A 23,910-nucleotide genomic window follows, 5' to 3' on the forward strand; every position below is an offset into this window, starting at 1 on the left:
CCACTGGTTACAGCAAATCTATAGCACCTTTCTGCTCCTGCAGAGATAAAAAGCACAAAGCTGGTGCTATCAAAGCTGCGTCACCCCTGATGAATTATTTTCAAGTTATCCCTCTAGGCTACAGCCTTATTCTAAACAACAAATTACTGCTCAAGGTAAAGTCTCATGACCATTGAACATCTGCAGAGAGCAAGAGGCAATTTTGCTTTGGAGCTGAAGCTCTAGGTTCCTACAAACCAAAAGGGGATCCAGGATTTTGCAAGGGAGCGGGGGGGAGCTGTAGTAGTGACCCTTGCTGCGGGGGTGGCAGCTACACCCTCCTTTCCCAACCTCCTCCGCTGCCCCTACACCAGGGCAGACAATGTCATGGGAGCAGCATCTAGGGGCTTTTTTAAGTCCCCAAAGCAGATAAGAATCCCCCCCTCCCCTGCCACCCAGAGGCATTTCCCCTCTCCTAGTCTCTTGTCCCATCCCCCCCACCACCAGTCCACCACCACCAGTCTTGGGGACAAAGGGAGCTCCAGAGCCAGTCCAGCCAGGAAGCACCGGGGCTGGGCTCAGTCTGGGACAAAGGCAGTGGTGGCTTCCCCCTCCCTATGCCTATTCCCAGGCCAGTGGGAAGGGGAGACCACAGGGAGGGAGAACCCATCCATCTTGGGCTGAGCCCAGCCCCACAGCACCTGGCCAAAATAACTCTGGAGTTCCCCAGGCCTCCAGGACAGTAGGGAAAGTGGCAGATAGGCAAGGGAGGGAGGGGATAGAGAGGGGAGTAGAGGAAATAGAGGGGAAGGGAGTTGCCTTCTTTGGGGACTTAAGAGAAGTCCCCAGCCCCTGGTCCTGCCACATGGTTGGGGGGTGGGGGGGGGGAGGAATGCAGCTGCACCTGTGCACCCCCTTTGGATCCACCCCTTCTATAAACTAGTTTTACTAATGTAACTTCTTGGGAGGAGCTCCTTTCTCAAGTGCCATCAATTATGGAAAACTAAAAAAGGAGATATGAGTACATCTAAGAATATTTTTTTCATTTTTTCCTGTAAAATGCAGGAGGCAGCTTCTGCACCTAGCACTACCCAGGTCCAGAACCAGGTTAGGGTTTGTGGCAACACAAAATTCCCCACATTCCACAGTAAGCTCCTGGCATCTGGGGAACCCAAGCTGGTGTAAAGCAGAGGAGACACCTTCTCCTGTATGAGATGGGGGCTCAAAAATACTCGAACAAGCAGAAAGAAAAAAACCCTGCAAAACCTGCAGAAAACAAGATTCCCATGCAAATACGGCTGAACTTAGCCTCCCACAGATAGGAATGCAAGTGGAAGATAGGTTGCCCTGCTGTGTACTTTCATCTTTCAGAACCAAATTACAGTAACTTTGCAGACATTCCACTGTCCGGAGGCTAACGATGATAAAAGCCAGTTACAAACAGTGAGTGCTGGGAGAAAGTTAGGGTGGATGGGCTGAGCTTGCACCTAGCTTTACAGGAGAAGTAATTCCAATCTCCTCTTGCATAGCACAGTGTCACCAAACAGGGCCCTTGAACAGCACACAATATGCGTTTTCAGAGATGAGGAATAATGTCCTTCTGTTGCCTGATTTCTTCTAAGTGAATTTAGCGCCAGTGATGGGAGCTGGTTTGACAGACAGAGATTGAAGGTATCTTTGCCCCAACACAGCAGAAAGAGAAGTGTCACAAGAGGCTTTGGATACAAGCATGCATATTGTGCTTTGCCACTTGTATCACCTCAGACTCAAGAAGCCTGTTTCAAAGCAGCACACTCTTTGGGCTATTCAGGCCTTAGCATCCGTGTCTGCAACATAGCTATGATAAGGAATCCTACCCACCACACGCAACTCACACGGGCTTATTTCTGGGGCCTCGTGGCTCCCAGCTAAGCACCATTCTCTCAGGACACACTCACTCTTCAAGAATATTTCATACTTAATCAGTGTAAAACTATTCTGGCATGTCAGTATGTTTCCCTAGCAGCCATTTGTACTATGGGCTGAGGAAAACAGCTTCCTTTAGGGAAGAAGGGGTATTCCCAGGCTTACAAATACCACAGTGCTGACTGGTCTTGCTCATAAGACATCACAATGGTGCTTTGTAGGACTAGAGCTGCCAATGTGAGTATTTAGGCCTGATGTTGATTTGGTTAATGCTGTATCACCTAGGGAAAAAATCTCCCCATATTTTCTGTTGGATACTATGCCCTTCCATTCATGCCCCAAACCAGGGGATCCTGTTACTGTGTGTTGGTAAATTTGTGCCATCTTCTACCCCAAGAGCAGTTGCTTCTTTCAAGTGGGTGAAGCAATCCATGGGTAAGCCCTGCCCTTGGGCACAGAGACCTCGGTGGAAGCTTGGAGTTCTGCCTAAAAGATAGTAAAAAAGAATTCGGTCATATCTTGCATTTTCTTGAGCCATCATTCTCTCTTTGAAGGAAAGATAAAAGGATCGACACAATATTTGCCTTCCAGTTCACGTGGTTCATTCTCTTAGCTTCTGCCCCATTTACCATTGTTCCAGCTAAACAGCTGTCTAGATTGCAGCCCCTTTCATAAAAGAAGCCCTGAGATGCATTATGGACAGGCACCTGGCAATGCTATAGTCATTTGTTTGGATAGAAGGAACATGCAAGCTTTTAATTGTTCATGGCAAAGAGAGTCTTTTAATGACTTCAATTAACAGAGAAAAGAAGAACTCCAGTTACCTCTCGCTATACAAAAGAGTGTCCACAATGTCTTTAAAACAGGATTTACAAGTGTCATAACTCTCAGCAGCATAGTCACAACACAGCCAATCATTACAACTGAGCACCAAGGGAAGGGGGAATAACAGACCACAGAGGAATGGAAGGAAAAGAAAGAAGAGGGGCAAAAAAATCATTCTTCTTTTCAATCTAAATTGATTTTTATTCTATAAAATGCTACTCAGGTAAAATTGTAAAAGCAAAACCATTTTAATATGTTCTTTCTTTCATAGCAGCAAGCTTTCTCTAACAAGCTTTTTTGTTTTAGTGCAAATACTGTAGGCCTGTATTACAGTAAAATAACAAGAACAGAAAAAGAGTCAACACCAGAGAGACTGCTTCAGAGCCGAGTTTCTCCACGACCACAAGAACTATATAAAGATCAAAAAGGAATGAAGGGCCCCAATTCAGTCACCTTGAAGAACCTTCTTGGCAGAAACTATTTCACCCCAGGCAAAACAAAAAATCACTATCTAAACTTGTTCAGAAAAAAAAATCCTGGTGCCCCAAACATTCATTGATCTCCATAGATGTGTATGAATCTCTGGGGCCTGATCCCGATTGCCATCACACTGCTCCTACCCTAGTGCGACTCCACTGATTTCACTTCAGTGGAGTCACTTCTGATTTACCCACATCTGAGTGGAATCAGAATCAGGCCCTTTTATCCTACAAGGATCTTAAAGTAGACTTCAGTGACACTAGTAACTTATCGCTCTAATAAAGATGCACTATCCCTTATTGATGTTATTTTGAACTACACAGTTTATCAAGATATATACAACATTTTATCCTCTCACTGACCAAAAACAATTTTATACCTATTTTCTACACATTTTAATATGTTTTTAATATCAAGTAACCACAGACAAGAAAGTGGAGTAACCCTTTAATCAGACAGTATGAGAGGGGAACAATTAAGTAGAACAGGATAAGATTTTGTTATTATCTTGTACTCTGAGATGTGTCCCCAGCCCTAACTCCTGTTCACAGAGGAATGATAATGCATCTTTAGAAACATATCTTTTTATACATTTTATACAGACAAAAAAGGAATCATTTAAGAAATGAAAAAAAGCATTATTAGCCTGCAAAAAAACAGTTGAGTATTTTTAATGCTGTCTTTTTTATATCCAGGTCTGGAACAGAGAAAAAGATGTAAACATGATAGATAAATAAATAAGGACTAAACAGTAGACTGTTCCCTCTCCCCTCCCCCCTACCTCTAAAAATGTTTGACCTGGCCTTTCAAATGAGAAAGATTGTAAGTGTTGTAGTCATTTAAAAAAAAAAAATTTAAATGCTTCAGAATTCTGCTTTAGGATTAAAGGGCGGGGGATGGGGGGGGGGGGACACAAAACACCAGGAACATGAGGTTGTTAAATTAACGGTGGGCAGATCTGCTGGAGCAGGCACAAAATACTTGCCTGCCAATAAATAATGAGATACTATTTCTTTCTTTCCTTTTTTTTTTTTTTTTTTTTTTTCTTCAGACTAAGGCCAGGTGGATCCTACATGCAGAAAGCAGCAAAAATAAAGGAATTTGAATGATCTATTATGTTCATCTGATAAGATTAAAAAAACCTCAAAAAACAAAAGCCCCACGACTGATCCCAGCATGTTGGTCCCAAGTCCTATCATATCACAAGCAGTTTCTGGACTTAGCCAGTGCCTATACCAAAGAGAAAGAAAAGGACAGAGGCAAATGTCACAGCTAGAAGGGGGCATGGGAGAAAGGGTGACATCAGAATGACATATCACTTGGAGTCTGAATAAAAGTTTCCTTCAGTTTAACTGCTACTGCTCCCCACTCACCCACATTGGCAATGATTAATTTTAAGCATGTTATTAGGCACTTTACTGAATTGGAGTCAGTCATCAGGGGCATGATCCAAAGGCTGTTGAAATTCCTAGAGGTCTTTCTACCAACTACAATGGCCTTTGGATTCTTGACGTCATCCACCCTGAGCCCCAACCATGCACGTACAATATTCAGTCATTGCACGTCCAGGAATCCCTGTAGTGGATGTTCATGGAGAGCACCAGCTGGGGACTAGTGGGGACTGTCAACACCTGGAAGAGAGCAGGCAACATTGGGTGCGTCTACACAAGGCGCTAAACGTGCAGTAGACTAATTCTACTGAACATTAGTACATCACAGCAAAAGCCGTGCTACTGCACTAACTACAGTAGAATGAATCTCCTGCACATTAGTGTCACTAAAAAGGTGTGTGCCAGAGCTACTGTGCAGTAGTGCCAATTACTGCACATTTAGTTAGTACCTGTTATTACAGGTACTAAAACTTAATGCACCGTACCTATGGCGCATCAGTGCGTGTAGATGTGCCTGCTGACACTCACAATAAAAAGCATCCAGGACCCATCTCACAGAGACTTCAGGCTGTATCTTGACTTGTAACAAGACTATCAAAAAGCTAATGTGTCATCATCACTCAAGAAAAATGTAAAGAGTCTCATGACCTAATGGCAGACAGAGGAGAATGAGGCCATCTAGGCAACATCACAATGAATTAGGCCTAAAAAGAGGAGCCGATTTTCCATTGGATGTACCCCCATGGCACAAAGGTGAGGAAAGGGGATTCTTTTGCTTAGATAAAGACAGAAACAAGTAATTATTTTTAGACTTTAAGCTGAGGGCTTGGTATCTGTAAAAAGTCTTGACGTCCCTTGTAGAAAGCAATCTATAGCTGAGACAGGGGTTTGGGCCACTTGTGGTAACGGACACCTCTCATTCGTAAGTCTGACTCTTGCTGATGACAAAAAGAGGTTTCATGGGCAAGGGAAAGGATGACGAGATTATATTTTGCTCCTCTGCTTACCCACCAATACTGGATGGATCTTTTACTCTCCTGGAGGTTTGTCAGCACACCTCTACAGTAAGGACAATGACTGATCCATCACAAGTCTGATAGAGAGCTGATCAGCTTGTGAGCAGTGCCTCATTTTCCAATACTAAAGGGGTCTAAGTAAATATTTTTAAAGACACCACAGACTTGTGTGGTGATCAGCAAGACTTCAGAGGAGGCTTTTACTCTCCTGCTGCCAGTGTAATAAACTCAGAAGTGTAGGAAGGCAGGTCTCTATTCAGTTCCTTGTAGGATTGGACCTCTTTTATCAATCCAACCTTTATTCCAGTGACTCTCTGCAAAATGCTAATCAGGTCAGCTGGTCCAGGAAACACTGGTGGGCAAGCAGAGAAGACAAAAAAGACTTGCATTTTTTTTATTTATTTATTTATTTTAAGAGGAGTCACCACCTGTTAGCATGATGTTCCACCATGTCAGGGTGGGAGTGAAACAAGGCAATTTTACTGAATATTCCTGAAGCAAGGGAGGCTCTGCTAGACTGGGCAAAAGCAGCAGCAATCTTCCTGATGTAACACTGTCTAGTTTTCGATCTCTGTTGCTGGAATAATGTAGAAAAGATTTAAGTAGCAGAGAAGTAGAACAGGATTACTGAACTTCAGTTTTGTAGGAACTCACTAATATCTTTCTGCTTATGGCAGAAGAGCTTGTTTTAAAAAATAAAATAAAAATAACAACCCCTGCAACATTTTTGTTCAGGGGCAAGACAGTGACCCTTTAAGAAAGATACAAAAATTCAAAGATACTGCAGGACCCCCGACTGCTCAGTAAAAGTCGGGTCCAGCCAGGTGTTGAGCAGTCTTAATTCCAGTGGAGTCAGTAGGATGTGAAGGAGCTGAGCACTTCACAGGCTTGGCCCTTACAATGGCATAAATGCATCAAAGATTTCTCCAGTCCAGCCTCACATAGAACATAAATAGATTTCTGTTAATAAAGCAAAGAAGATACCACACAATTAGAAGTAGCTTTGATGTGCTACCCTGCAGCTGCAGCGAGCTGGGACCAAGGAGATTCCCTTTGAGTACATTTAAGTGAGCCTTCAGCTTCCACCCAAGTGACCTGATCCAACACCCACTCTTAGAAAAACCTAACGTGCACATGACCAAGATGTTTCAGTGCTACTGACATCAACAAGAGTTGGAAGCTAACTCCTGATGAACTCAGGTTAAGCACATCACCGTTATCAGTAGTGAATATCCATGTTAAACAGCTGTGCCTGATCAGGGACACTATGTTGGCAGCAAACACTGAATAAGACGACCCAGGGTAAGGGGCAGAGTTCTCCAGTTGCCTTGAAGACCAGAACCTCTTCTCCCCCATATCAATCAAGTAGCAAAACCCAACAGAGGCCAGGGACTGAGGTGTAATGGAATGATGGATTCCATCACTGTCAATTTTGGAATTGAGATTGGATGTTCTTCTACATGATGTGCTGTAATTCTGACAAGGGTTTAATTCAAGTAAGTCCTATGGCCTGTGCTGTACAGGAGGTCTGAATGGATGATCAAAATGGGCTCCTCTGACCTTAACATCAAGGAAACTATGAGTGAGTGACAGAACCAAACATAGAGCTCAGAGGTACAACTGCACTGTTGCATTGTGCCGAAAGGAAGCAGCCAAATGAGTGTCCACGTAGCTTTGCCCTCTTGCCTTCAGTTAATCTCTTTCCTGGATTCACAAGAACAGCACATTCTCTTTAGCGACACATTCTGGATATGGGCTGGGGAGGTAAGGCTTGCTCTCAGGCTGGGATCAACTTCTGAATCAGACAATGTGATGAGGAGGAAGGTGAGTTACACCCATGGTGGCTGGCAGCCAGGGCAAAGGAAACAAAGGTCCAAAAGCCAATCTGGCAAACCCTAATTACAGAAGAAACACTGCCAAAGTCTAGTGGAAACTGACTCGAGCATCCCATCAGTTTCCTGGCACCTCTCCTGGCCCCATACAGGAGGTGTTTTGCTAACCTGGCTATTACACTGCACAGGGGAACAAAGCAGCTCTCACACTCAATGATTCCTCCCATACTCAATCCTTGCCTCCCCCCAACCCAAACATATAAGCCTCCTGCAGTCTCTCTTCATCATATCCTTGTCACAGAGACTTATAGGCTATCAAATCAAACTCTGCACATAGTCCTTGGGGTGCCTCTCAACTCCCCCCCCTCCATCCTCCAAATGCACCCTCCCACCTTGACAACAGTAATGTTCCCTATAGCTCCTTCCCCCACATCATCAGCTGCTAACAAAGATCATAACAAGCCTTTAGAGTTTAGACTGACTAGATGAAATGTCTTGGTAACAACAGCTACAACAACAAAAAATAAGACAGAAAATATCTAAAAAGATCAAAACTAACCAGGTTTAAGTAAGCACAGCAAGTAACCTTTCAAAGTAATTCACAAAGGCAAGGGATTAGTGACTTTCTGCAGCTCGCCTCCAGTCCTGGCCAAGAGTGTTTTCCCAAGTCCACTAAAGACATGAAAAGATTTCCATAGGCAGCTCCTACAGAGGGAAGATTTCCCCCTCTTCAAAACAGACAAGGCATTTCATTCCCACCATTGCCATTTTCTCCTCCATGGAGCTTCTGTTTGTTCTCATTCTTCCTGCCCCAGGAAGGTCCTGGAGCCACAGCATTTCCCCTTTCTTGCTCTTGCTGCCCTTGTGCTTAAACGACCTTGTGCCTGTCTTTAATCCCATGGAGGGGGTGTCCCCCGAGGGTACTGGGTGGGAATGTAACACATTGGCAAATGGGGGATGTAGAGGGATTACAACGCCAACAGAGTTGGAGAGTTCAAGGAATCCGAGGACTGGTCACCGCTGCTGCTGCTTCTCCGGTGAGCTTTGGAACAGGACTCTGAAGGGGAGAGAGGAGATTCCTGATCCAGCACATTGGGGTATGTAAAGACCAGGCTAGAGGAGCCAGGGGTGATGGCAGGCGTTGAGGTCACCACGATGGGAGTATTGAGTGATTCCTCCCCATAAAACCCCCCTGCAATGCTGATGGGCTTAATGACAGACCTCTGGGCTTTGTCGAGGACCAAAGAGGAGGACGGGATCTCTTCCTCCACAGGCTCCTGCTTCACCACCACAGCTCCACTCACTCCGGTCCGGACAGTTTGGAGGCTGCTAGACGGGGGGCTACGACGCTCCTCTGGGCTGATTTTACATGCGGGGCTATGAGCCACTAACATGAACTCCAGCTTATCTTTTTCCTTCTGCAGATCTGCTATCTCTTTCTGCAGTACTGATTTCTCCTCCTCCAGCTCCTCAGTCTCCTGCAGACAAAAGGAGAAATACATAAATCTCAGTGTGTACCTCAGGGGAGCATGGAAGAATAGCCTTACCAAAGTGTTCTAGGCACAGACAGTAACTAATCAGATATCCCATGGCCCTCCCAGTGCCCCTTCATTCTGGTTTGGCACAAGTCAGTCAGAAACATAGTGACCCTTTTTAATTACAGATTATCCATTGGGACAGCCTCAAATACATACTTTCAGAGCCATCCAAACTGTGCACGCTGTGAACACCCTGTTTTTAGTACCTCTGGGACCTCAAAGAATGCCAACACATTCCACAGCAGTGAGGACTAGCAATGAATGGGTGCTAGGGCAATGCACAACCAGGGTGAAGAATGTATCATGAAAAAAACAGAGAAAGCATACTGTGTTCCAGCCTCAATGACTTTCACCACCACTGCTGTACTACCAGGGGATGTTGAGAAAAAGTCATTGCCTCTTCATACAGCACATTTCAGACACTCAAAGCTGCTGTAGCAATCCTGCCTACCAAAGAAATTCCACTGGACTGAGTTCTCAATCTTGGGTATGTAACTACTCCCCAGTCACCTGTTGCCATCTGGCATCAACCAAACTTATTGGGCGCCAATCAGTGCAATCCATTATGCAGGTAGATGGGTAATCCTCCTCCTCCTTTCCTTGCAAAAGCAGTTCTCTCACTGAAGAGATACCAGGCTGGTCCAGCAAGATTTTGATAAAAACTCTTTGATAAAGACCTATATTGCATTTTAGCCCATTTTCTGCAGTCATCAGAGCACCTTACAGATTTTAATGCACGTGTCCTGAGAGTTTCCTTCTGAAGGAGGACAGTGCTTTTGCTCCCACTTTACAGATGGGAAACTGAGGCATATGGAGACTAAAGGCAGAATTCAATGTCACCTCAGGGATGACCAAGATGCAGCTTGAGACTAAGGTTACCAGTTTTATGTGAGGGTATCTGAGTTACCCAACTCCTGTGTAGCACCAAATCTATTACCACCTCAGGGCATGTAAATACTTCCATTATAGCAATGGGATTGCCCTCTGGAGATGCAGATTTCTCCCTGGTCCTATAAAAGTGGCACTTACAACTCAGAGCACATAACAACTGCTCCCACAAAATAGGCAGGAAACTCAACGTTGGTTACAAGCTGTACTCCGGGTATCTGATGACACAGAATTCTGACCTAGGTGAGTATCCGAAGGCCACAGAGGATGTTGGTGGCAAAACAAGGGTTTGAACCAGCTTTCCTGAATCCTAGGTTAATGCTGTACACAGTAAGTAATTCTTCCTTTCTAGAGGACCTGTAGAAATATCCTACTTAAGTACACTGGAAATCCTACTAAAGGAAATGTTATTGGTTTAACTTGTTCAAATGCTGCATGAGGAATGAATATAAACGAATCACAGGATGGGAAGGGAAATGCTGTACTGGCAATCAAGTACAAAACATGTCTGGAAGGCTTGACAGTGTAACAACAATATGCACTCAGAACTTGTCAACTGACAGCTAAAAATAGGTGTGGTGGGGACACACGGCTCAAATATAATGACCTCATGTCTTATCAGCAGAGTTTGGATCCATGATCTTGAACAGCACCGCACAAAGCTCTAAAACATGAGCCAGAAACCTAACCCCACTAGCTGCTAGTTGCAAGAAGCAGCTAACCTAACTAGACCAGCCACTGAAGGAGAACATGACACCCGCTCTGCAGCATGTTTCTGTAACATGATAGTAGAGAGGAATAGTGTAGGGTGGTCCATGATGAGCACAATCAGGAGGGGAGAAATGCATGCAGAGCACATACCGCCTGGAGTTTCTCTGTCAGCTCTCGACGCCTGTTACGACACTTAGCAGCTGCCAGCTTGTTCCTCTCTCTCCGGATCCTTCGCTTCTCCTCTTCTTCGGGTGACAGCTGTAGGCAAGCGCCAAAAAGAATAAAAACAAACCTCACAACCAGATCTGAGCAAATTATTTCGTGCAGATTGGGAACACTTCACAGCAGAGTGAAAAAGGACCTGCCCCTACAAGATGTTGAGCACGCTGTTTCCCTGGCTGTCAGTGGGAGATGAAGGCATTTGGCACCTCCGTTGGGACTGGGTCTTAAATGAGGGGCTGGGGAACAAGGCAGAGTTAGGAGTGGATAATTGTGCAAGCAGGCAGTGTATCTGCAGCCAAGGCCAAACAGATAAAAAGATGCTCTGATTGTTTCACAACTTGGGTGGTATATTAAGCAAAACCAGAGCAAGATGTTGTAAGTGCCTCTTTTTTGAAAACAAAATATCAGATTCTTCCCACTCAAAAACAGTTGTTCACTAGAAGGTCAGGGCCCAAGATTTCATCAGCAAGACTTACTGAACCCCACCAAGCTATGACAATTTCCACCAGCTGAGGATCTGGCTCTAGATTTCCAAGTAGTGGTCAAGGATACATGCTGTACTTCCTATATTGGCAGGCTACAGTCCAGAAAGATAGAGAGACCTCTGGGACCAGATCATCTTTTCATTGGTATACATCAAGAAAAAGTCCATAGAAGCACAAGGAGGTACATTATTGCAAAACCAGAAGAAAGGAAGGTTAGGACTCTTGAGTTTGGGCAAGGCAGAAGCAACATTTAGGTTTGGAGGGGGGGATTTTTACATAACCTGACAACAGAAGAAATGCTACTGTAATGGCAGGGGTCAGGGCAGACTGTCAGTAGGTATACAACAGTACACTAGATGAAGCCTTCACTGCTATGCTGGCTTACTCCAGCTAAGAATTTAGCTTGTCATTTTTAAGTTCTGGCACAGAGCAGATTTTTGTCCAGAATTACTTATTCATTCCCCTGCGGGACTCCCAGCAAGCACGTACAAAGCAAAGAGTGATGTGGGGACAGCCCCAGCTGATGTGAGCTGGCACAGCTCCACCAGCTTCAGGTTTGTTGGGCTGCTTTCCACTACAGAGGATCAGCCCCACTGAGCATAAACAAAACTGAAACAGGTTCAAGTATGCAGTTTGGTCTAGCGCAGAAACATAAAATGCCAGCAAATAATGGAAAGATGCTGCTTTCAGAAAGCTTTCAGTTTTAATACCCTTTGGGGCTGTTGATAACACAACGAACACATTATTCATAGGTTTTTTTGGTATCTGTTCTTTTTTATTTGTACTCTGCCTACCCTCATTCTGGTTTTGATTTTCTTTTTCGTGTTGGATTTTTTTTTATCCCTCAATCATTTCAGTCTCAAGAAGCTTAATTGAATCTTTGTACACTTCCTCCATTAGGCTTTGCCTTGTTTTTTAAACAAATGTTGAACATTTTTATTATTTTGTTTGGTTATAGAATAAAAATGCTTGTATTTGCAAAAACTATATGCAACTTATGTATCCAGCTCTCATACAGATACAGACCTAATTCAACAAAGTCCGTTAGCATGTGTTTAAGTTCTCTGCTGAATTGTGACTTATGCAGGGGAGCTCATGGGGGCTGAGCCCCGCCCCCCATAAGAGATGAGAGCCCCTGGCCCACCCTGCACCTTCCTAAGCAGCCCAGGCTGTGGTGGTAGCTCCTTTCAGCTTCCGGCTGCCACCACCACAGACCACCCCCCCACAAGAGTTGGAGTGCAATTCAAACCCTGGACCTATGGATAGGATTTCCAAAGGTCCCCATATGATTTAGGAGCCCAATCTGTACCGAACAGTATCTCGAACCCAAATTTTCCTCTTTATACCTTAAATTCCATTTAACAATCTCGCTCAGGATGCCTTTTTTCATTTGTTTGTTTTTTTTACAAGTCCCATGATCACTCAGGACTGTTTACAATTAAAGCCACAATCTGAACGCATACAACTTTAACATTTCATGGGAACAAAACCAAAATGGTTTCTCCATTGGCTTGTTTAAGTGAGTTTGGTTCCATTTGGTTTGTGACATTTTTTGCATTAGTTCACGGTGAATAACCTCATGTGTGCTCTTCCTGGCAAAAACATTCACCCAAATAGCCTCTTTTGGGGTTTTTTTTTTTAGTAAATATTACTAATCTTCTCCATAAATACATTCTACATTTGTGTTGTATGCATCCCCACAGCCCAAACCCAACCCCAGGGTCAAGTTCATCTACTCCGTTATCAAATCCCCATGTTTTTATTCAACAGGGTTTGAATTTGAATGTCCCACACTGAACCACTTGCAAACAAGCCACAGGCCAGGAATTGCTGGCAAACATTCCTAGGCAAACAAATCTGAACAATTAAACTGAAGAATATGGTGATCTCTTCATGGCCAATTTGTAAGTGCAAAGGCAACATTTATCAGGCAAACTGATTGTTGCTAATTATTCCTCCAGCTCTTGTGACAGCCTCCTTCCACTTTAGATAACAGAGCATTGCATTGCAGCGAAACTAGTGGAAATACAGCCTAGTGCAGGAGCCTAGCATAAGTTCTATGCTCCACTTAACACCTAATGGACAATCAAGTTCTTCTTGAGCAAACATATGCTAATAGAATAGGGCTTGAATTCAACTTTACTAGCTTTTTTGTGCTGAGGGGAATTACACTGACTGTGAGCAATATTAACTCCTTACCTGCTCTGGAAAACCAAAAACAGCAGAGACACAATGTAGCAGTCAGACTGTGAATCAGAACAGATGAGGTGGAAGTAAAAGCGGGGCTGGTGTGTTTTATTAAAAACAGCCCTAATGTGACAGCCATCGAATCGACCGAACGCATGCAATGTCTCATCGCATTTCTCTGCAATGACCTGCAAAACCGCTGCTTCTGAGTAATACAGAGAGAACCAAATTATTCACATCCACTTTAGGAGTGGATTGATCACGTGAAAAGCAATGGCTTGACAGGTCTCCACAGAGAGGTGCCCTGATGTCAGGTGTGCAGCAGGAGTAGTGGCACTACAACCATACTGTGCTAGCCATGCTGATGTCCTCAAGAGCTCTGAAGACATGAGTGTACAGTACCCCTCAACCTCTGCTCAGCCTACCTCATGCTGCCAAGAGACTGGGTGCTGGGGCTAGGAGTATGGACACTTTCCAGCTAGGAAATGGGCTGAAGGCCCTGCCCATCTCATGCACAGGCAGCTTATTTTTTAGTAAGCGCAGATAGGTTTGCTCAAGGAGAGCCTGTTCCTCCCACTGCTCACTTCTGGCTAGTTTCACTCTGATGCTATCACACAAGGCTGGAATTGGAGTAGGGCCAGCTGGTTGAGGAGCAGGTAAAAAGCAGAGATAGTTGATCCTTAGGGGAAGGGAAGACCCAGCACTCTGACAGGGTGAGCCTCCAGCCTTCTAGCCCTATCCTGCTTCACCATGGTAGGTTTTAAGTGGAACTGCACAAATCTCAGTGGTTTGCACAAGAGGTTCTCTTTTGCTTGGGGCTGCAACCAAGCAAACTCAAAACTCAAACTGAAACCTAGTTTAGTCTAGACTATGGAGTTTCACATGCTTTTTAGGCAAAGCCACAAACTGTCCCAGGCTAGAGAAGCTTGTGGAGAAGCTTAGTTGAGTAACTACTTGCAGTGATGTTGTGGTAATAAAATGCTCCCTGACTTCTGCAGTGTTTCATTCCAAGAGACCACATAGCCCAAAGGTAAACACCAGCTCTTGTTCCCTCTTCTTAGAGTTATCAGTTGCTTTAAGAGGGCAGCAGGGGTTTTCCTCTATCTAGAGGAATTTCTGGGTGGTATAAGCTGATGAGGACTTAGTTTTACACTCTCTGGTCCTGTTACCCCAGCTTAAAGGACAAACAGGGGTGGGAAAGGCATGATCTGGAAATCTAGAGCCAATGAAACAGTCCCCAAGGGTCATTCCAGCAGCCCAAGTGAAAGCAGACCTGTGGTGGGTCTAACTGGCAATCCAAGGATGCAGGGAGCAGATGAGGCACTAAAAGCATCTGTGCATAGTGATTGGTGGCAATCAGGAACATCTGGCCTTAGGACTCAACTCATTTGCCACCTATATCCATGCAAGACAGTTATTTAACCATTCACAGTAACAGCACACATCATCAAGGTTAGGTCAGGAGGTGAAGAATATGAAACTCAGTTAAAAAAAAAAAGTGCAAGGGAATTTAAGGGGACAAAACTTTAGGAGCAGAAACAGGATTTCTAGGATTAAAAAGCTTGCAAAAGGTGCCAGGGGATCCAGACGTAGCTGCAAGCTGTCAGAGCCTTGCTTATTAGATCTTGCCTTCCAAAAAAGGCCTTCCAACATCACAGCATAGGGGAAGGGAGGCAGCTACCAGCCAGATCTCAGTGAGAGGGAAGGGCACCTCATATTAAATCACTAGCCCTAAGACCTATGCTTAGGGCACCTACGCTTTTTCTTGTAGGTTCCTATCCAAACACCAACCATACCCAAGCCTACACAATTGAGAATGAGTCATTCCATCTTTCCTGGTTACCTGCTCATCTCTTCTCCTTCTGCCCACTGTTGTCCCAATAGTCTTAATAACGCCAGGTCTCTGCAGGGCAGTGTGTCCAGCAACCGAAGATAGGTTGGGCAGAGGATGGCTGTAAGGATGGGAGCGAGAGTAGGGACTCGACATGGAGGTGATCACAGTAGGCTGCACCATCCACTGAAGATCTTGGCTGGTTGTTATGGCATTAATCGTGGGGATAAAAGCACTGCCGGATCCTGGCATATCTACTCGGAATTTCTAGGAAGAGAGGGGAAAAAAAAAAAAAAAAAAAAAAAAAAAAAAAAAAAAAAAAGAGAGAAATTAGTACATGCTGATTATGAACATCCTAGGTGAGCATCTCATCAGGCACCAAGGGTTAAACACCCGATCCAGGGGTTAAACACCCAAAGCAGAGGGACCCAGCAACCTGTCAGTATGCAAACTACATAGAGATCTCAGTGTTTCCACAAACAGTCAACCTCTAGCTGCATCTAACAGAGGGAGTTTCAGCATCTGGCATCTGACTCTCACAGGCTACTTTGGCTACATGCAGAACAGCCCACCCATGTGCTTGTTCCTCAGGAGTGGACAGGGCAGAGGCAGAGACAGCACATGAACAAAACCCTCACAGCAGGACCCTGCGATGCTGAAAGATCAATGTTGTTTTGGTGGCCTTATCAGTCAGTGTCATTCAGTTCTGCTGTGGTTTTGCTGTATCCCACTTCTGCCTGAGACACTACCATTGAGATTCCTCCACACCTTCCTTGCCCCTCAAATAAGAGATTCTTCTCTGTCTTCTCCACTGTTTCTCTGCTCCCAGTGCACACCTCTCTCTGCCCAACATCTCATACACAGCATCGGCCCCAGAAGAGCAAGTTGTGTCATAGTGTGAAAGGGAAACTGGGGAGTTTCTAGAAAAATACTTCTCCATCAATCCAGAGAAAAGGAAGGGAAACTTTAGCCCTCCAAAGCCACTGCCAAGCACTGTGAAACCTTCTAACAGGGGACCTCTTCTATCCCTGCAGACAGGAGTTTCCCCTTAAATTCTGGCCCCATGCACAACTGATCTGGTACAATGAGCATTGGTGGTGACTCACATATGCCTCATGGCATTAGAAGGCTTCTGTCCTAGGGTGCAAGGGCACGCTACAAAAAGCCTGGCTCTGGGATGCTTTCATGTGTCTAGGCATATTTTAATGGCAGCCTATAAAATGCATCTCAGGATTCAGATCTGGCAAGTTCCTTGCAGCTCTCAGCCCAGTCTAGTCAAAACAAGGCAGCAGTTAAACCAAGGCAGTAGGTAATGTGGGTAATGACTGCTTCTAAAACGCTTCTGCTTGTACACCTTGTTTCAGACAGAGGTAAATCCACCTGGATAAGAGGCAAAAGCTTGTCCCCGGAGGGGGAAGCAAGAGAAAGAATGCTTTTGTCTAGGCAGGGATCCTCTCCAGAGGGCTGTCAAGGGTTCGATTAGATTTTACAGGCAGGTCTTGGGCCAACAATCCGAAGTCTGAATACACAGAGGACAATAGGCTGTTAGGACCAGAGATGACAGCAATTAGGTAACAAGTTTGTGGCCCTTGCAGTGATCCTGTGTAAATGCATGGCTCTGGATCAATAGAATGACTTCAGAGCGGAGTCAGAAAAATATGAGGGAAAGGACATCATCACCAGTGAAGAAAGTAGCCCACTTCAGGACAGCACTCAAGTCTGTGCTTAATGATAAGGATGTAAACTGGTTCTTTCCTAAATCTAAGGCTAATACCCTGATTGGTTTGGGTCTTTGGGCCGACATCACACAGAGAGCACCCTATTCAAATGAATTCCTACTGAATTCAGTAGGCCTGAGATTGGACCAAAATCGTCCACTTTGAACACAGACACATTCCACTCTGGAGTGTAAGACAGGCCAAACTAGGGGGAAAGGATGGGTAGAGATACAGGTAAATCAAACTGGAAAAAAATATGCAAGAACCCTCCACCCCCTGGCACTGAGCCTGCAGCCCCAGGCCCAGAGTCTCAGAGAGTCACCTCGGGACCAAGACAGGACCTGTGAAGACTCAAAATCTTAACAAAAGGCCCATCTTCATGAGCTCATGAGCTCTCCTGGCTAACTGGTTAGACCCAAGAAGTCTGGAGAAGAGTCAGACTTACAGGTTGGTTCTCTATCCCTGTACAGGAGTTTGTTGAAAGATCTCTATTGCTTCCTCCCTTACCAGCACCGAGGTAGCTATGACTGTATGACACAGGACATCCTCATACTCACACATCACGTGACCTAATAAAGCAGGGGGCAACAGAGGCCAAAATTACCAAGAGACTGACATCACAGCATGAAAGCATGAAGTAGTGAAGCAAATAAAGCCCAGGAGTGCCAGCTAAGAGATTTGGGTTGGGCTTCCAGCTTTACTACTGACTTTCTCAGTGGTCCTTAACTTTCTGTACAGCTTTCTGTTCCTCCTTTCTGGAAAGTGTGGCTATGAGGCTAAACTAACTATAGCAAGGTAGGTTTCGAACCTCGGAGGGAAAGTGCTAAAGATTTCCACACTAAGGATCACTGCACACCTGACCTTTGCAGTAATATACATCCTGTCCTTCAATGCCCAGTGACCAGGCAGGAGTTCCTATCTGACAGGTTCAAAAAATTACAGTGATCACCAAATTACCTGGATGAACGAGAGAAGTTTCTGTCTGCCCTAACTGCGACAAGTTGAAGATCAGGCCATACAACACTGGAGAGGTTCCTACCCCTAGCTTTGCAATCAAATCTTGCATTTGCCCTATAATTTGGCCATCACGCTGATCCAGGCCTTCCCCACATACATGTTTCTTGCACTAATAAGAACACTAAATACAGGACAGGAGACCCAGTTACTTGTTTTACTGAACAAAATCTTGATTCTCTCATAGAGCTTTAACTGTGTCCCTAGATTGTGTTAAACCCTGAGACAGGCTTTCTGCAAGCCTAGGGAAGAAAGAGAGAGCTTTTGTGATAGGTCAGAGTATACAGGACAGATTCAGAAAGTGAGGGAAATCCTGCTTGGTTCTTGTCTATGGGGTGAACCTTCTTTATCACTAACCCTCTTCCTTACCCAGTAACATGGTGTTTAAACATCCTGCTAAAACTCAGAACCCTGTCAACTGGCATAAAAATCATACATTATTATTGCTCCCCTTTCTCCATCTAACTAATTATGGGTTGTGTCAGAGTTTGTCTTAAGACACCTGCTGCTCTGATTGACATTGGGTCTCTGAGCCGACCAGCACATCTACGTACCACCTGTGAGCTCAGCCATTTCCATGTTCTGCTCAATGCTTTACTGACCACAATTTTCCCAGTGGCAGCTCTCTCCTTCCTATTTCTAGTAATTCGCCTGCTTTAACCCAAGACACTGCGCTGCCATTAGTTTCCCTTTCCAAAATGCTACTAGGTTCCCACCACTTGGCTACTGAAACACCAGCTGATCTTCCCCAAATCCTTCTACTGTTCTTTCCAGCTCAGCTTTTGTACCTTCTGTCATGCTGGCCCCTCTTCCTGAAACCCCCTCCTTGCCCTCATCCACCATGCCATCTTCCTCTCACTCTCTTTATTCCAACCCTATTTCTTGTGCTCCTCTCTTCATCACCTCAGCTTGGATCCCCACATCCATCCTCTCTGGATTGTTCATCCCAGGTCCTCTTTCAGCTCCTAGCCCTTGGGCATCTACAAGGGTGTTCCTGAATTTCATGGAGATGCGCAGCACCATGTAACATGCTCTATTGTAATACAACTGCAGTGCCGTATGCTCCAGATACCCAGTCTCCCTTGTGGAACAGGCAGCCAAACAGCCACCATGACCCCAGAGCCAGTGCCCTTCCGCTGACCCAAACACACAGATCAAAATACCACGCACAGCAAGCCCTGTAGCTTCCCCTTTGCTACGTTATGCCGAGGGCTGAGGTCTGTTTATATTATAATCTAAAACACGACACTGAGTAATGGCTTCCTACGCTCCATCTCCCAGGGCCATCTCAAAGACAGTGAAATCAGTTCTGCCATAATAATGCTAGGGGATGAGCTAGACCAGTAGGTCACAAGGTCAGGTATGTAGACCAGCAACGGAATAGGGTTTCTGGCTGCCGGCCCTCCATTTTCCCTTCCCTATCTATTCAAGGAGCATCTGTACAGTTATTTGTACTCTTTTGCTTACTGAACTGTTCAGATCAACTGAATAGTTAGTCAAGTAGGTATACAGAGCAGGCACACAGAGAAACAAAAAAGTACCCTCCTTGGCAGTTGATACAACAGCTAGGAAAAAGTGGGAACCAATGGAGCCCAGCAGAAGGTGCTCCTTACCAACCCAAATGATCCTATAACAATGGAAGGATCCTTCTTAAGTCTCTCTCATTCAAGTAGTTCTCTGCACACGTTGGATACCGCAGAAGGAAATCTGCTAGTCAGAAACACTGTCCTTACTGAAGTCGGGGCTCACCACAAGGCAAGTTTGTGATTAGAATTAGGAGACGGCACGGAACATTTTAAAAAATATATATTACAGTGCTGTGCTGTATGGCTCGAATAATTAAAAAACACCAACATTTTGGCTCAGAAATGCAGTTGCCACTCAAACTTGTGACTGATGCAACTTGTCTTGCTTTTAAAGGGGTAAATAAAGATTCAAAAGAAAAAATCTGCAAGATGAGTGTTTTTTGTGGTGATAAAACTGCTTATTTCTACAGTAGAGAATCAGCAGAATAGACCAATTTCTAGGACAGAGGCAAAGCTCTTGTCTGATCCTAATCTACAACATCTGCGAAGATCAAGGGGGAAAAAAGACACACAAGGGCCTTGAGAAATCTCCTAGATTCTTAAAGAAAACACTTATGTGCTGCCTAAGCCAGCATCCTGATCCCAGCCCTATTAAGATAGTAACCTTAGAAACTACATTCTGGCGCGCATATCAAACAACAACCACACTGGCAGTTTGAAGGAAAAGAAAAAACAAGAGGGAAAAATCAAATTGGCTCATTTGGGTCAGACTTCATTAACACACATTCAGCACATCCATTCAGTGTGTCATAACCTTCTTAAAAAGCCACACGATGACCAGACTTACTGAGTTTGAAACAAGAAACAAAAGCAAAGAAAACAAAAGAACTCCAGAGTAATCCAAGCAGTTTCAATTTCTCAACCCCACCCCTCACCCCTGCCCTGCCTTTGCATTTACTGTAAGGATGAATAATCCAGTCCCAAACTACAATCCTTGGAAACATCACTTCCCTCCGAGGAACAGCCTACAGAGGGCACCAAAGAGGTGTATTTGGAGAGAGCTGGGAAATCTTCAGAGTCATTTCTGGTAAAAGTTCTTTGATGTGAGGAATGTCACGGGCTGGTACGGTTGGCAAAGTTTAATATATTGGGTGATTTTTTTTTTTTTAAACGAGCCTTCTTGATGCAAAAACAGAAACACGCCTCACTCTGCCAGGTTGTTTGCACACGTTGCACAAGAAATAATAATAATTCCGAAAAAAAACAAGTGCAACCCTGGAAAAATTTTTAAAAGAGAGAGCGAGCTAGAGAGAGAGGACAGCTGATGTAAACAAGTTATGAAATAACCCAGGTTTGTGTAACTGGTCTGATTGTGTAATGCCTTCCACAGAAGCCATGAATTTAGTCTGTGCAGGCAAGTAAGCCTTTCTGAAGTAATTTCCTAGGAAACTGAAGAGAAAAAGGCCCATTAAAAAAAAAAAATCACCAGCCTTTTAGATTTGTGTATTCACGTAGCCTCAACAGGAAATATCTTCCATTCTTCAGTTTCTAATATTATTCCAGATCAGCAGCTTACCAAAAGACAAAAATGTTAACTAAATCACATGAGCCCTGGAAAAATAAGAACTTGTATTCCTGATGGTCAGAGAGAGCCGGAAAACTGATCAACAATAAATACCAACCAACATTCAGCCAGCTGGGGAACGTCCACATAGCAGGAGAAAGCAAAAATATCACTCCCTGGGCACTCCGAACCTCTGGCTGAAGCACAAATGCATTCCATCCTCACAGACGGACACGGCTCTTTGGGTAGATGCGATCTCTTTTATTAGACCAACTAAAGAGTTGCAAAAATTGTTCTTTGCAAGCTTTCGGGCACAAATACCCTTCAACCAACAATCCTCAGACAGGCACTATTAAAAAAAAAAAAAAAAAGGGGGGGGGGGGAAGGGGAAAGAGGGGAATTTAAACTAAATTTTTTTAGGGGCCTTAAAAAAAAAAAAAAAAAGGGCGGGGGGGTAAGAGGAAAGAGAGGAATTTGAACTGAATTTCTTTAGAGGCCTTAAAAAAAAAAGAAAAATCAATCAAATAAAGACTACTTTGAGAGATGCCATTTCCATTTTAACTCAACTGCACTAAAGCATCTGGAAACCAAGACTCCCAGCACCTAACCCAGTAACACAGATGTGAAGAACCTCAGGCTGATGAAGCTCAGCTCGGGAAAGAGCCGGTCTGAGAGAGAGAAGGAAGAAGGGTCCAAACTGAAACAAAAGTAGGGGAGAGGGAAAAAAATAAAATAAAGCGAGAGACGAAGAGATTCACAGATATTTTTGTTGTTGTTGTTATTTTTAGTGGCATTACCTGGCAGATTCCTCAGCTTTGAAAGACAGCTGTAAAACTGCTGAAAGGGACCACATAAGGAGGCAAGGTTGCCTTAACGTAGCATACTATTAGGAATTGCAAAATCTGCCAGTGTGTTGCAGCTCACTGAGAATTAGCCAATGCTTGTGCTCTGCTTCACCAGTGGCTCTGCTCTACCTATGGGTGGGTGTATTGTTTGAAAAACTCATTCTTTCTTCCTTTCAGGGTTTTAAAATAACTTTCCACTGAAGACAGAACTCCCATGAAGTCATAGGCATTTTCTTCACCAGAGGTATAAAAAGCCCCGGCTAGAACTGCGACCCCCACCCCAACCACTTATGTACTTTCTAAATTTCCATAATAAAAATGAGAAGCAGGAGCCCCTCTGCTGTAGCTAGCTAGGTACCCAAATTTCTGCCAAGTATCAGGTCAGGGATTGCTATTAACGAACTGAATTAGCCAAGCAGGACATAGAAAAGGCTACTGTTTTCCAAAGGAAATTCCTCAAGCAGGGGAGCACATGCTCTCGGACAATTCCCACCCTACTGTTGAAAGCAGCACTTTCCATGGAAATCTCCTCCTCTATCTCCAAGGGCTCGACGCCATCCTAAACGGCATGGAGGCGATTCTAGTGGTCAACTCTTGGCTGAAAAAATGAAGGACTGTCTTTGCCCCCTCTACTCAGAAAAGTTGCCAGCAGAGGTCAGGATCAGAAATAATTTCTCATGCCCAGCCTCCCATCAAGGTTTGGAGATGTTGTGTGGCATTTGGAGGGGAGGTAGATGTAAACACTTGTATCATCTCAGGTGAGGTTGGACAGACAGATCTGACAGCTTCGGGGGGGTCCCTTCACCTCCTAAAAAAATAAATAAATCAAGGGCTCTGACTTTCCAACTTTATATCTCACTCAGTCCTTCTGGTTTGGCCCCAGTATCTTACTTCCTTCACCCAGCCCACACATGCGTGGCCTAGTGGAAGGCAGGGTACACATCTGCCCCCTTCCAGGCACGGCACTTTGGGCAAGACTACACATGGGCACACAAGTCCAAAAAAATAAAACAAATAAATAAATAAAACCAAGCTAGTTGAGTGAAGAGAGCACGAGCCCAGACAGCTTCTGGCACCCGAAATCCTCCCCGGGGGGGGGGGCCATGCAGCAAGAGAAGAATCGCCCCAAACAGGCCAGAAGCAGCTGGGCAGCCATGGGACTGGCCCGCTGCTTCCCATTCCTCGCCACCCGCGCCACGTCGGTGCCCAGCCGCTTGCGGGCCAGTTTCAGTCCCCTGGATGAAAGCCACTGTGGCAGGAGCCCCCTCCCCGAGCCCCCGGGAGCCCGGCCCCTCACACTCACGCGCGGCTGCTTCAAGCCCAAGCTCACTCCAGCAGGGGCCAGCAGAGCCCAGGGGGAGCGAGCCACCTATTCCCCGGGCTGCTCCTGCGGCCGAAGCGGGGAGAGGCCGGATCCGGCGCGGCTGGGTGTGGCGCCGGACTTCGCTCCCTGCCCCGCCGGGGCCGGGCCGGGCCGGGCGGGGAGAGGGCGCCCCCCTACCTGCTGCGCGGCGCCGCCAGAGTAAGGCTCGGGGTGTCCCGGAGAGCCCGTGCTGCCCCGCGAGGACGTGTCGAAGCTCCCGGGATAGTCCTGGTACATGTCCGCAGCCCGGGGAGCTCCAAGGGCTCGGCCCGGCCCGGGCGGGGGCCGCGGCTGTGCCTGCGAGTGTGCGCGTACGTCCCTGGGGTCTGTGCCTGAGTGTACCTGTGTGTGGGGGGGTGTGTGTCTATGAGTGTATGAGTGCGCCTGTGTGTGTGTGTGATTACGAGTGTATGAGTGTGTGTGTGTGTGTCTGCCTGTACCTGAGTGTGAGTGCGTGTGAGCGTGGCGGTACCTGCGGGCGCGCGTGTGCCTGTGGCTCTGCCCGTGTCCGTGTCCTTGAGTGTCTGGGCGCGCGGGGGGGCCGGTCCCACCCCCCGAGCCCGCGCGCCTCCCCGCTCCGCCCGGGGCGC

General features: G+C 45.5%; 1 protein-coding gene and 1 long non-coding RNA gene across 5 annotated transcripts in view; one reads left to right on the plus strand and one right to left on the minus strand.

Annotated features, from left to right (window-relative positions):
- Nucleotides 1-2,637: 2,637 nt before the first annotated feature.
- FOSL2 (FOS like 2, AP-1 transcription factor subunit) lies at nucleotides 2,638-23,902 on the minus strand. 4 transcript variants are annotated; one of them, XM_019527200.1, is made up of 6 exons: nucleotides 23,459-23,902; nucleotides 17,130-17,213; nucleotides 15,303-15,557; nucleotides 10,716-10,823; nucleotides 8,650-8,906; nucleotides 2,638-8,485 (listed from the first exon to the last, which is right to left on the minus strand). In XM_019527200.1, the coding sequence occupies exons 1-6, from the start codon at nucleotides 23,555-23,557 to the stop codon at nucleotides 8,443-8,445; spliced, it is 846 nt and encodes a 281-aa protein (XP_019382745.1). In that variant the 5' UTR covers nucleotides 23,558-23,902; the 3' UTR covers nucleotides 2,638-8,442. The 4 variants fall into 4 exon arrangements, with proteins under 4 accessions (XP_019382745.1, XP_019382742.1, XP_019382743.1 ...); XM_019527197.1 differs by having other exon boundaries at nucleotides 2,638-8,906; nucleotides 23,459-23,901; XM_019527198.1 differs by lacking the exon at nucleotides 17,130-17,213 and having other exon boundaries at nucleotides 2,638-8,906; nucleotides 23,459-23,899.
- The window catches only part of LOC109304540, an 11,108-nt gene continuing 10,661 nt past the window's right edge, over nucleotides 23,464-23,910 (plus strand). The window contains exon 1 of the long non-coding RNA XR_002099414.1: nucleotides 23,464-23,551. This is a non-coding gene — a long non-coding RNA (uncharacterized LOC109304540). The remainder of the gene's footprint in view (nucleotides 23,552-23,910) is intronic.

This window comes from Gavialis gangeticus, unplaced genomic scaffold, assembly GCF_001723915.1.
Source record: "Gavialis gangeticus isolate Ggan-Ray unplaced genomic scaffold, GavGan_comp1, whole genome shotgun sequence".
In the NCBI taxonomy this organism is placed as follows: Eukaryota; Metazoa; Chordata; order Crocodylia; family Gavialidae; genus Gavialis; species Gavialis gangeticus.